The sequence below is a fragment of the Schistosoma mansoni genome, chromosome 4, assembly GCF_000237925.1.
Source record: "Schistosoma mansoni strain Puerto Rico chromosome 4, complete genome".
In the NCBI taxonomy this organism is placed as follows: Eukaryota; Metazoa; Platyhelminthes; class Trematoda; order Strigeidida; family Schistosomatidae; genus Schistosoma; species Schistosoma mansoni.
The window spans coordinates 24,860,045-24,873,078 of NC_031498.1; the positions used below are offsets into that span (position 1 = coordinate 24,860,045).

Consider the following 13,034-nt stretch of genomic DNA (forward strand, 5'->3'; position numbering starts at 1 on the left):
CTTATTCAACCGATAATTGTTCCCACAATATTCGATCTAAATTACAATAAATAGACAAATTGATAAGAAATATAAGAGAATTACCAAACGATCCGAAAAGTAAGTGTTATTCTAACCTTTCTGGATAGGTCAAGTGAAAAATCCACTCAATGAGTTTCTTTACAACACAAAGTGTTTCAAATTCTGGGACAGTGTTCCAATTTACAACCGAAAGGCACGATCCCAGTCAAATCAAACAACACAATCAAAGAGGGAACAATCAATATGGCAGCCGCCAGAATAATATCAATTGAAACAAACTAGATACAGTACAAGAAAAAAACATAGAAACTCAATAAAAGCGATAGAAAAACTGAGAAAACTATTATGAGATGAAACATTACAATCTCAAATGACGTCAAAAAGGATTAACAATAATGTACAACTAAAGAAACCATTAAGAAGTTGCAAATGTATACATGGAGGGATTTTCACACAGGAAACCTTCAAAACGGATCTTACATAACCTAATTAATGCCTCAATGGATTCATATGAAGTTGTGTCAAAGATCTCGTGACTACCCATCATCAAGAACGAAAAGGTGCCATGCTATAATGTTGTATCTTTATACACCAGCATTCAAATTGATATATGACTAGATTTCACTGATAGTTTGCTAGAGAATGATAATATTTTAACCCATGAAACGTCAGAAATACAATTTCTACCCATTGGGATATCACGAAAACATATTTGTTGTTAAGATGTTTATAAGTTTTACTATTTTACGCACCGGAAAAGTCTTTGGCTAGACGAGGGATTTCATTTTTCATTTCTTCGCTGTTTGACTCTCTAGGTCTAATTCGTCCAATCTGCCGTAGCTACTAAACTTTACCTAAGGAAGATTTTTAAGGCTCAGATATGTTGCGATCAGACGCTCATCAAGTCTTATGTGTCCAGGTAGCTGGATTGGGTTACTTTTATGTGTCAGATAGACCATGTTACGGTGTCTCAAGGGATTAGAAAGAGGACTGACAGACTCGGATCGAAGCAGGACGACATTGACTCAGTGATGTATCAGATATTGTTTGTGGAGCTTTTCGTCGCGCACAGAATAGTTATCCGAAGCAATCAACATGCTGTATTTTGTTCTGTAGCTGGTCTCTAGCAGCAAAGATCAAACAGGTCACCATACCAAGACTGGGGATTGCGGTAGCGGTGTTATTTGTAAGGATGAGCGAGACGTATTACTAATTTTTCCTTTGAAGTGAATTTTTATGAACATCCAATAATAGTGCTGTATTACATTAGGGATACTGACTGTCGGTTCAGTACCTATATAACCAATCGCCTCGCTGTCATGAATCAATACATGGAGGTTAGACTGTGATGTTACTTAAAATCGTCACAGAACCCAACTGATTGGACCCCAAGAGGTATGCAGAAAGTGATCGATCCTAAATCTTGGTTTGAATGAGATGATTAACTGACTGTCCTCAACCTACTCCTGAAAAAATTGAGTTCAAAAAATCAACTGTTGTGTTTGTAACTGATCAGCTCTGTAGACTGGTTTCGGAGGTTCATCAAATTTCTAGTAATTCTACGTTCATCGATTCGTGAAGTATCTCTTCATCTAAATTACTTAAAGGTCAGTGAGCTCGGGGTTGCTAGGTGTTATGTTTTAATGATGGTGCAAGTAGAGGTGCATGGAGAACTACTGATTGAACTTAAAAATAAAGGTTTTCACTTGAGAGCCTCTCCTAGACAAAGAATTAGACCCAAATACAAATCTGCCGCTCACTGTGGACTTTGATCGAGACGGCGTACAAAAGATACTTAGCGCTATAGACACGGAAATACCAACAGAACCGGATGAACTACTTCCTAAAATCTTGAGGCAAATTGCGCAAAATATTGCTGTCCCATTGACTACGATACTTAATAAGTCACTTGACTAAGATGTGTTACCCACGAACTGGAAAGATGCAATCGTCACTTCAATACATAAAACAGGACCAAAACAACTTCCATCAAACTAAAGACCTGTCGGTCTCACTGTAGTGAACAAGAACACTAGTTGGGGATAATCGAATGTATTTTAGCACATTACAGAATATCTCATTAAAATATGAGGACCATATGGTGAACAGTTATTTTGCAAAATAACAATCAATTGTTCCAATTTAACTGTTTCTTCAGTAAATATTCGTCCATAGTCTCCGATTCTAATTGTTCATGCTTTTTCTTGCCAACTGCGAGCCGTTCCCGTCCTCTCCTTATCGATCTTCCACTGAAATACATTCAATGCCCGACCATCACCGTATGCTACTTATGTGGATATCAATAACCCACACCACATCACCAGTGCCGTAGTTAAAATACTGCAAAGATCATAATGAAAACCGTGAAACACAACAGCTTGTTAAACAGCGAACAACATGGTTTCGGGAACGGTTTACCCAGCATCACAAATCTCTTCATAGGAAGAGAGAAATGGATAGAGGATCTAGGCAATAAAAAGTTAGTGGATATTTTCTACGCAGAATTCAGCGAAGTTTTTAACAAGCTGCCAAGGAGTAGACTACTCTTGAATCTGGAAAATATAGGTATTTCAGAGCCTCACACAAAATGGACCAAGGGTCCCTTAATAGGTCGTAGAAAGAAATAATAGAATTCAATTGTTCCACCTTGAAACTATTACTAAGTAGGATACCCGAAAGCTCTGTCGTAGATCCTTTTCTTTTTATACTGTATGTAAATGAACTCTTAAGTACAACTGAGTTTCTGCTGTTATTTTGCACTGATGACGAAAAAAATTATCAAGAAATAACAGGAGATGCAGATGAATGAGTTATCCAGAAAAACATGGATAACCTGGTCATCCGATTTAAAAATTCTTCTACAAATATACAGGAAAAATTGTCGATATGCTGGGAAACGTTGAATTCAAGATGGCTAGTATTTGCAAGGGATGTTTAGGATGGCGTGCCACTGGTGATCGGATACGGATGACGGAGCTCCTTCAGCTACAGTATGTCCAGTAAACTTAATGGGGTCAGCATCGATTTCGAGGACTTAAAGAAAAACTGACTTTGCGGATTTATTTATCACTATATTTCTATCCTACTGCAGATTAAGAGGTGACCAGATTTGAATACTAAAAAATAGTGTTCAAGCTGATACTTCGTTTTTTTCCTTCCTAGCAGACCATTATAAATCAGATGACAAAAAAAGAACGACGATCTATAAGTTTCCACACTGAGTCATCAATTCTTGAAAGCTGTTGCCGAAATACTGTTAGCTCCTTCAAACGACTCATTTGAGAGACGTCTAGTCACTCTCAGAAGATTACCAAAAAAAGTCTAACAGAGAGTAATGGACCTTCTGCCCTCAAGACAGAAATCCGAAACTTTTTGTCTTAATACTTCGTTTAAGCTCTTTCAGTAGGCACTTACAAAAACACTAAGCCTTCTGTTGAGGGAGGGGGACTAATTTAGGCTTTCGTCCTATACAAACTAAAGGTGTGTTCGCTTCAGGGGTACAGATACTAAAATTGAAACGATACAGAGAAGATTAGCACGGCTCTTTTCTCATGCATTTCTATTGGTGATCTACTGTCCTAGATAAGGAAGCCCGTTAAACGAAAGCTTCTTCTATTCCGTCCAATGAAATTTGAAACAATGTTGTTACTATAACAACCTTATGGCGGAAATTCCACGTGAGGTGCTACGTTGGCTTCTCACATTAGATATTAATCTAGAACATAGAAACTTGAAATGGTTAGCATCAAATAGGTTTTTCATAGACTGGGAAACAGGTGTGTTTCCAATGGCATTCTAGTGGCTGAAATTTTGCACAATTACCAACCAAAAACGGTGGATCTTGGAAAATTTATTGATGGACAGAGCATAAAAGTCAAGTTACAAAACTGGGACATGATTCAAGAGGTTTTTTCAATAAAGCTTTTTTGAACGCATTAGATACTGCAACGTTTGTGCATTTGTTTGCCACCAGATATAATCGAATGTGCAGCTCACAACAAAAGGAATGCAGGAATTATTCTCTTGACCACTCTTCACGAAATATTTTCAAAAAAGAAGTACGATGTCTATATAACGGTTACAAAACTTTAGAGTGAGGGAAAGCTTAGCAAAGTTCGACCCCACAAATCTGGAATACCAATTTTCCTTACCAATCTATGCTAGATCATGTCTAGCGAAGTTCATTAAAGATAATCTAACCTCTTCAGAAATGGAGACCACACCAGATATTTTTACTAATCAAAAAAAGGTAGGACGCATTCGCATATCCATATGAATCATTTTCATAGGTTCAACTGTTAGCGTTGACTTACAAGAATATGAAAATTATTGAGAGAATGGAGGAACCATGGAGATTTAGAGCATCACGGTCATTAGCGTCACAGTGCCAACGTTCTGATTCGTCAAAATCAAACAAAAAGCCACGTACTGAAAGGGCAGGCACTATGATATGCAGTGAGCCAATTGATGGTAAGTGTCGTTTCGGCAATATTTCCTATGTTAGTCCTAGAAATGTTATACTCCCTAGTCTTTTTTTGATGTTTACTTCTTGAAAGACTTTGAAGGTGATGAAGAGCTGAAACTTGTCTTACTGAGGAGTCAAATTAATCCCACTTTGTGAAAACGAACACTCAAATCGATGTTTCTCTGAATGAATAACGGGTAACGAAACAAACACGTGACCATTGTGTTTATTTTTTCCCTTCAATTCTTACGATTCACTTTCTTATCAACTAGTTCTCTTGTTTTTATTATTTCTACACTCAACAGCACCGATGAATTTGTATAACTGAACAATTGACTAAAGTAAATAAAACCACCTCTACCTATTTTTTTACTTTAACGAAACATTTCTGAATAAATTTATGCCTCCTCTGACGTTACATCTTAGTTTAGTAAGAATACTTATACCTGAGTTTTGTCATATTTTAAAAACTGATATAAACTATGAATAGTTCCCATCTAGGCTATTAACTATCTCACCCATTTGGTTATGAGTTGTTATGTAAATCTGAACAGTGGACTAGAATTTGGAGCAGATGCGAACAATCTTCTGGTGGTTAAATGAGATTTAACCCAAACCCGATAAAATAAACTTACACTTGGTAAATCAGTTACACTAGCAACGAGCTAACAACAAGGTCTTGTTGTATTCGAGTCATAATTTAAATATAATTCAGTGTCGTCGGGGGTAAAACAAATATTTTCAATAGTCGTGCTAGAACACAAGTGAATCGTCAGATTGCAGCTGTTTTGCTCATTCCGAACCAAAAGGTCCTGTGTTTACCAACTGCATCATAATAGATATGCACTGCTAGACAATAACAAATTGGTTCCCTAACTTATTTCAGTTCATCATATGAATCGACTCCAAACTGAAGTTTCCAACAGCGTCTTACTCTGCTCATCGTAAAATATTTTCTTGAGGAAAGTCGGGTAGTCATAATAAAAAGCTCTTGTCCTGAGACATGAGATTAAACGTCTTGCGTGAAAACGCACAAAAAATTTGGATCTACGTAACTCCCGAAAGATAAGTGATCATAGAGATGAGTATGAGAAAACATAATTGTAATGATTCCAACCCGTTTAATCTATGCTTCTGAAGTGAAAAGCTACATGATATTTGCAGATAAATGAGACTAATCAAGTGGTTTGTATGGTTAAATAGCTTCAAAAGCATGCCTTCCATAAACAACGTTTAACGCCAAATTCTGAATGATACTCAGCAACTGTTATCTGACTCTTTTGATGCTGTGATTATTTTAAACTAAAAACCATATAAGAATGAGATTAAAATAGACTTATTAGTGTAATCTAAGCAAAATAAATATTATTTGGAGCAAACATACTGAGATACAAAGACCGATAGGAATGAACAGAAGAAGGACCTTCCGTTGGGATAATCTGAGACAAATAATACACAACACAGTCCTAATAATTTGTTCAGTACTGCTTCAAGAAAGGTATTATCTTATTCGTTTGGATTAGCGATAGAAAGAGATTATCTTGTTCCAGATGAGTTAAATAATCCCACTGGTTTATCAAAGATTAGAAGCATTATTATTGGTGAGTGGCGGTTACTCTATTCAGGTGTTTATTTTTCGCATGCACGAAATATGTCTGAAACTAATTACGTAATGATCGTGCATAAACTCATGAAGTCTTAGGTTATTGCGAATATAGAATTGCTTCGTTTTAATATTCATCATTTCACAATAAACATTATAGACAGGGTTATATTTGACCTTACAAGACATGGTATCAGACCAAGTTGTCAGAAGAGATATTACTCAAGACGGCAGGTGTCACGTGTGAACAAACTGAATATAGGATTTTCAAAGATCGTGATGAAGAAACAGGCCTACCAGATTCACACTAGTTTATCTGTGACTTTAATATCAACAACATATTTCCCAGACCTTAAAACTGGCTGGGCTGGAACAGTATGGTAGCAATTAAATACTAAAACCCGAGTGCGATTACCCGGTGCTAAGATGAATAGGAGTCAGTGCAAGTACTCCAAAATTGTGAAGTTATGCATGATCTTGTTTCTTAGAATCTACATCCCGTAAATCCTCATGTAAACAAAACCAAATTGTGTTTACTTTCTATTCTTTTTTAGAAACATTATTCAACGATAACGTAATAACGATCAAGCCAAAGCAAAGTTTATAAGTAAATCTGCAGTGACAAACCCGCAAATCATATTGTTATGGTTATTTTCTCATTAACCTTATTGACTTTTATTCCTAATAACGCTATAAATGATCCTTACATTTTACTGTCTTATTCCCCGTGCCGTTGAGAACAAAATTTAGGCACGTATAGGCTAAAACTTATGATAGGATAAGATCGGAGAAATAAAATATGCCAAGTGCTAGTTCCTTATAATAATCCAGGTTTGTAAAATCTCCAAACCTCGATACGGGCTACTTATATGTGGCCCCTATAAGGTTGTACATTAAACGACAAAATGCAGAACTTAAGTTCGTTCATATATCTGGTATTCGCAGCAGTTAACATATAGTTTTCTCTATAGTATCTAAATACCAGAATCAAAAAACGTATTCAGTTAGTCGAGTGAAATAAGCTACCCAAAGTATGTAAATCTCAAGTACTTGAACGTAGTAATGATGTAGGTATCACTACCGAGTTTTGATTTGGTAATTTTGAATAAATTGAGCATTGAGTAGATTGTTATAAATAAATTAATATATTTGTAATATCCCAATGAGTAGAAAAATTAGATTTTCCTGACGTTTCGTGACTCAGTGTAAGCCACTTCTTCAGAAAATAACCAAAATTTGTTGTTTACATATTAATTTATTTATACCAATGATGTGTTATTCTTTTCTTTAACTCATCCTTAACTTCGTCGCAATATCTAGTACTCACCAACACACTTTCTCTCAAACATTCGCACAGGAAACCATTGAATTTATTCTAGCATAAATGGCCTATTACATAGCGATCCTTCCGAAATGAATTCACCAGACAAAACTAAGACTTAGGACAAAACTTATGAATTCATCCATTCAGTAATTAAAGAAAGTGGATAACAGACAAATCGACAAAACACAGCAACGACATAACCCACCAGTAACAGCCCGAGCAATTCCCCAAGAACGACATAACTAAAGTATTAAGGTAACTTTATCCGACTCTAGAGAATCGGAACATAAAAAACCAAAAAGATGCTACAAAACATTGCCTCGTTAACGTAGATGCCACGTGTAGCCTAGATATGTGGACCATTCATTGTAATCATGACGTGCGACGAATCAAAGTCCTAGATAGAAAACATAAGATCTTTTACATCATGCTTAACACGTGTCCTGAAATGTGATCATATGCGAGTACAATGACGGCTTAATGACTTAAGCATACTCTGACCCACAAGTTCTAATTAATAAGACATTTGCCCGTTTTCGACCTTTTAGTATAATTACTCAGGTTGAAAACAGTAACTCAATCGACTACGCAGAAATATGTTTATCTAAATAAGCCGTCATGTGACAACTTACAAATGTACTCGTTGGACTAACAGAACAATGACGCTAGCTATGATACACATGTCTTCAAGCAGAATTCGACAACTGACCGTTTAGACCATCAGCAGTATTGGTCCGGTAAGTTTTTTAGTGCGCACTTCCATATCCAACTAAAAATCTAAGAATAATAGAAAGAGGTAGTCAGGTAACAACGTTAAACATGGAACATAGTCATTGCTTTAAGTTACTATGTGCACTGGAAAAATCAGAAGCACGGTAACTAACACTGAATGTAAAGTATGTTAAAGTGAGAAGTACTGTATGTAGGGAAAGAATCCAATCTATGGATGAAAACTCAATGCATAAGGCTAGATTTTTAGACAAAGAAAAACGAACCCAAAACCGCCAAAAATAGAATCGGCGTCAAGAAATACCACAGCGCAGAAAGCGTGTTAACCCTCAGGTTATAAACATATCAGCATGTTAAATATGAACAAATAGAGCAGGACAACGCTTAAGTACTTCTAAAAATGTACACAGGGGGGAGCATGATGGGGAAAAATTCGTAGCTTAGAGTGGTGTTGAGTACTCTTAGCTGCTGGTAGAATGTGAAATCTCAAAAAACAGACAAGCAAGCTGGTTGGACCCTCCACTCTGTACACCGAAAACAACTGATATTTAAGCCTTGTACCGATGACCACTAGGATTCATAGTTTATAAATGACACTAAGATAACGCTTATCAAGATGAATTTAATTGGACAGCACTTGACGCTAATCCAGAGTACTTAAAACCCGGTAATAGCTCCGAACGCAAATCAACAGCAAAATGCTAACAAAAAGGACACTATCTCTATGAAGGGAGTACTCAAGGCGAGCAACACAAATTTTTCAGACAGCCAGGAATATTAGCATGACTAGACGGCTTAGCAATCAAGTCTTAAGATCGTAAGCGAAGCACAAATTATTACAATCACCGACTTCCGATCATACCAGTTACTTTAACCTTGCGTGAGTGAATAAAGACTTCACCCCGTTTTCATAGAAGATTGAGTCTGTGTTCTATTTGAAAAGGTAATTTCTCCCTACACGCAACGCGACTGAGTTATTTGAGTGAAAATATCAGAACTATCTTTTCAACGTGAGGTTTATTTCTCAGAAGTTTGCTACGACCTTATTTCAATTCTTGAGCACAATGACGGTACTAAGGACGCGGCCATCATTTGAGCACCTAAGCGGATACTGGATTTCTAAGGTAGTTGTTACTATGATCAAATACTATCGCCTGATCCTAGTTTCTAGTAGTTGACTGGTTTATGAAGACTTCCACGTCTCAGAGGAAGTACGGAATTCAGTGGAAACAACCTGGATAGTCAGATTATTTGGACTCCACAGATGACTAAACTCATCTATCCCGTACACATCAACGAGTGGCGCCAGAACTTTCGGAGTTGGACCCAATATTCAGAAAGGGAGATTTAAGACCCTAACATACAACACAGAGACAACCAAAACCCCACTTGGTTAGGAGACCCCGGGAGTGAAAACCCCTACTTACTGTGGCGGTATCACCGATAAACAAGGAGACCCGACGCAAATGTGAAGGCAGGGATAAGGGAAGCGAAAGCACCATTTGTATAATTCAAGAACATATGAGACATAAATGTCAGCCAACACCAAAGTCACAATTCCTGACACAAACATCAAAACAGTCTCCCTATATAAAGCTGGAACTTGGAGAACTAATGCAACCATCATCAAAGAGGTAAATGTATTTATAAACACTTATTTACGCAAGATACTGCAGATCTGTTGGCCAGACACTATCAATAATAACATGCTGTAACAGAGAACGAAACAAATTCCAGCTGAAGAGGAAATTGTGAGAAGCTGGAGGTGGATATGTTAAATTTTAATGAAAATCATAAAATCGGAATACGAGGCAGGCCCCAACTAAGAATCCTGAAGGCAATGAAGAGATGCGGACCGAAAGCATTGCATAAGGAATCTGAGATAAGACTCAAGAGAATGGATAGCACTCGGCAAGAACTGGAATGTAGAAGTCAGGATAGAGTAGAATATAGACTCCTGACCAGCAACCTTTACGAGGGGTTACAATAGTAATTAAGCTTCAAGTTATGGAACGATTAGTGGGTTTACGAGCAAAGCTTTTGACCAACATGACCGAAGAGCAGTGAATGAAAGTTGTGTGAAAAATGGATTTAAATGAACGAGGAAAAGTAGTACTTATTACTTAAGGATGCTGCAGCCACTGAGAAGCTCACATAGTTTTTAAACCAGTTTATTAGGATATAAATTTACTTCAAAACAGGTTAGACCAAACGTATGTTCTTCGCATGAGCAACGTTCTGAAAGAAAGATCGTTAATACAATCAAAATACATACCATGCTTTGCAACATTTCTTGTGCTACGGGGTCAATTTCAAGGGCCATAGAATCAAATATTGAAACCTCCGGCTGGTAGTTGTCTCTTCGTTCTCTTTCTTCTTCCTGAAGCTTAATACTAATACCACGCACAGGGCCAGCTTCGAAACGCTTCATCAAATGAGTCACATAACCTGCGATCATGTTTCGCAATCTTTTTGACCCTATGCATGCGATGTCTTGACAAACGAATTTGTTTGTATGGAAGTCTCGGGTCAGTTTGGAGTAAAACCTTTCGATTATATACCTCGAAGCTTTCTTCACTGTCTTTGTTCGGACTCGACCCTAAAGACATGATATCAACTAGACTACAAACATACCATGACCACTCAGTTTTTCAAGTTACGCGGCAACTACTAATAACCTGCCAAACAAGCCAAAGAATCAGCGGTCGCTTCAATTATTTAAAAAATTTATTCGTCAAAGAAATGCGATACGGTTTCGATCAAGCTTAAAAAATTTTCTAGATCAACTTTGGGGTTTTTCAGGTTATTATAACGGCGTGACATGGAAAGTGGTGATGAATTGGCTGAAATACTAAAGATGAGCCTGTAGGGCCAGTAAAATGTCACTGATCGAAATAGTCATAGTAAATCTTAGCCCTGAGTCTAGAGTTGATGCTTCATTTATAAACTGGCTGAAACATTGTTCATATGGGTATGTGAACTTTTAGTAGATTATTTTAACTAGCAACCTATTATCTGTAAATCTAATGATTCATCCACTATTTCTTTCAATTATAGGCTATCAACCATACAGCTGTCAGGTTTTATTTCACTACCGCAACTATCTAAGGCGCTACAAAAGTTTGACGAGCCTAAGGAAAGTCCCAATTAAGGCTGTCATGATTCCTTTCCTCCGAATAATACGGTCAAAGTTGCACACTTAATCTAGTGTCTCTATTTCGTGGCTTTAAAATCCTGAACTAACTACTCTTTCATGATCGCTTCCTAAAAGTATTCTTACGACTGTTCAGTAGACCCCTAGTATTTAAGTATACACACGGGGCACATGTAGTGGTTCATTCCACACTATAAATCTTCATGGAAAACGAAATACTTATTTTAGTTTTATCTAAGGGAGTTTATGAGCTCATTTGTGATAGTCTTGGTTCAGTCGTCACTCAAGACATAAACTAGTCGCTTGAATACAGCACGCAATATGAGTTATCACGTATCTGCTATATAGAACTCGACACATTTCTCCGTAAAAGCGACTTAAGACAGCTCGAAATAAACGCAATCTACAATCCCTAAGCAATTGTTCGATTATGGTGTCGAACCACTTCTTAATCGTAATATACGGACACCTTTAGACGTTTGTTGTAGAATGTGCTATGTACTCGTTGCAATTGTTTAGGTCAGTGCTAACTAGTTTGTCGTCAGTGGAACACTGTGTTTTAGACTGATCAGTCTAAACCAATTTCCTGCTATAGCCAGGAAATCTAACTTTTCCTGAGGAGAAAAAAGGGTCCCTAAACTTCACTTGCTTAAGAAATTTTTCGGCTTGTCCTTTTGTAGGCTGTATTATACTTAGATTATCATCCTTCCTCGTATATTGATCACACTTTACCCCAGGAAAATAATTTTGACGGACATTTGCCAGTTAATGCATACATGTCGCGGACTTCGTTTCCTACTTATTTTATATATGCCAGCAATAATTGACATTGACGTGTCTTCATCTTTAGATCATACTAATTAAAATATGAATATTCCATTGATCGGTACTCTCTTATGTTATAATTGGACACCTTATATTTGACATACGTTATATACTAATAGTCTCTGATCCTAATATCAACCCGGTCGATACATAACAATAACTATATAATCAATAACTATATACTCAGATATTATATTTTAATTAGACATGCTCTTTACTCACCCAGCTTTAAATTATGGCAAGTAACTCTAGTAAAAGAGAAATTTCACCGATTTTCAAGCCTACTAAAAGGTCAAAGTCTGTAATCCCTATGGCCGATGACTCAGTACCTGACAATGATAAACCTTTATCTTCTGAACCCTATGCATCCTATCATACCTGATTCCCCATGTAACAACCCTTCTAGCTCTTCGTGTAGTATGTCAACGGTTAGACTATTTGACATAAAAGGCACAATACCCATGTGCATCGAAAAGTCAACACAGTCTACCAGACAGCACGCTTTACTAAGGCCTAAACCGAAAATTTCAAAAACCAAGGAGTCTAAAAGTTTATCTCACAATCACGAAAATGCTGATCCATATAGTACTAATATCCGTCAGTTTCAAAACTCTCTAGCCGAAATTAACGGCTTAACCAATTAGCACACTTCACACATATATGGGGTATTAATACCGATAAAAATCTTGAACAACTCACTAAAGCTGAGTGTGTTTTAGAGTTTGTGGCTGAAGAAGTAACGAGAAGAGTGATGTCTTCTCACAGTGCGGTTGTATACAATCTCCCTGATCGCATACACCCAAATAAGTTAAGGGACATTTGCCTTGGAGTATGCGGTATGCTGAACGTCAACGACAAAGTCATCCGTCTTAGAAAAAAGTCGGATTGATTGACTTGGCCTCGCCTTTTTAAG

The 13,034-nt window shown here is 37.0% G+C and overlaps 2 protein-coding genes across 2 annotated transcripts; one reads left to right on the forward strand and one right to left on the reverse strand.

The window, feature by feature from the left end:
• Nucleotides 1-3,682: 3,682 nt before the first annotated feature.
• Nucleotides 3,683-6,783, forward strand: Smp_151450 (hypothetical protein; the record flags this gene model as incomplete). Its single annotated transcript, XM_018797290.1, has 6 exons — nt 3,683-3,759; nt 3,798-3,927; nt 3,961-4,079; nt 4,114-4,270; nt 4,311-4,491; nt 6,644-6,783. The coding sequence occupies 6 exons, from the start codon at nt 3,683-3,685 to the stop codon at nt 6,694-6,696; spliced, it is 717 nt and encodes a 238-aa protein (XP_018652346.1). The 3' UTR covers nt 6,697-6,783.
• Nucleotides 6,784-9,652: 2,869 nt separating this feature from the next.
• Smp_055050 (putative 40s ribosomal protein S17) lies at nt 9,653-10,802 on the reverse strand. The gene is made up of 3 exons (XM_018797291.1): nt 10,777-10,802; nt 10,418-10,741; nt 9,653-10,380 (listed from the first exon to the last, which is right to left on the reverse strand). Exons 1-3 carry the CDS (start codon nt 10,777-10,779, stop codon nt 10,345-10,347), a joined length of 363 nt encoding a protein of 120 aa, XP_018652347.1. The 5' UTR covers nt 10,780-10,802; the 3' UTR covers nt 9,653-10,344.
• Nucleotides 10,803-13,034: the final 2,232 nt, after the last annotated feature.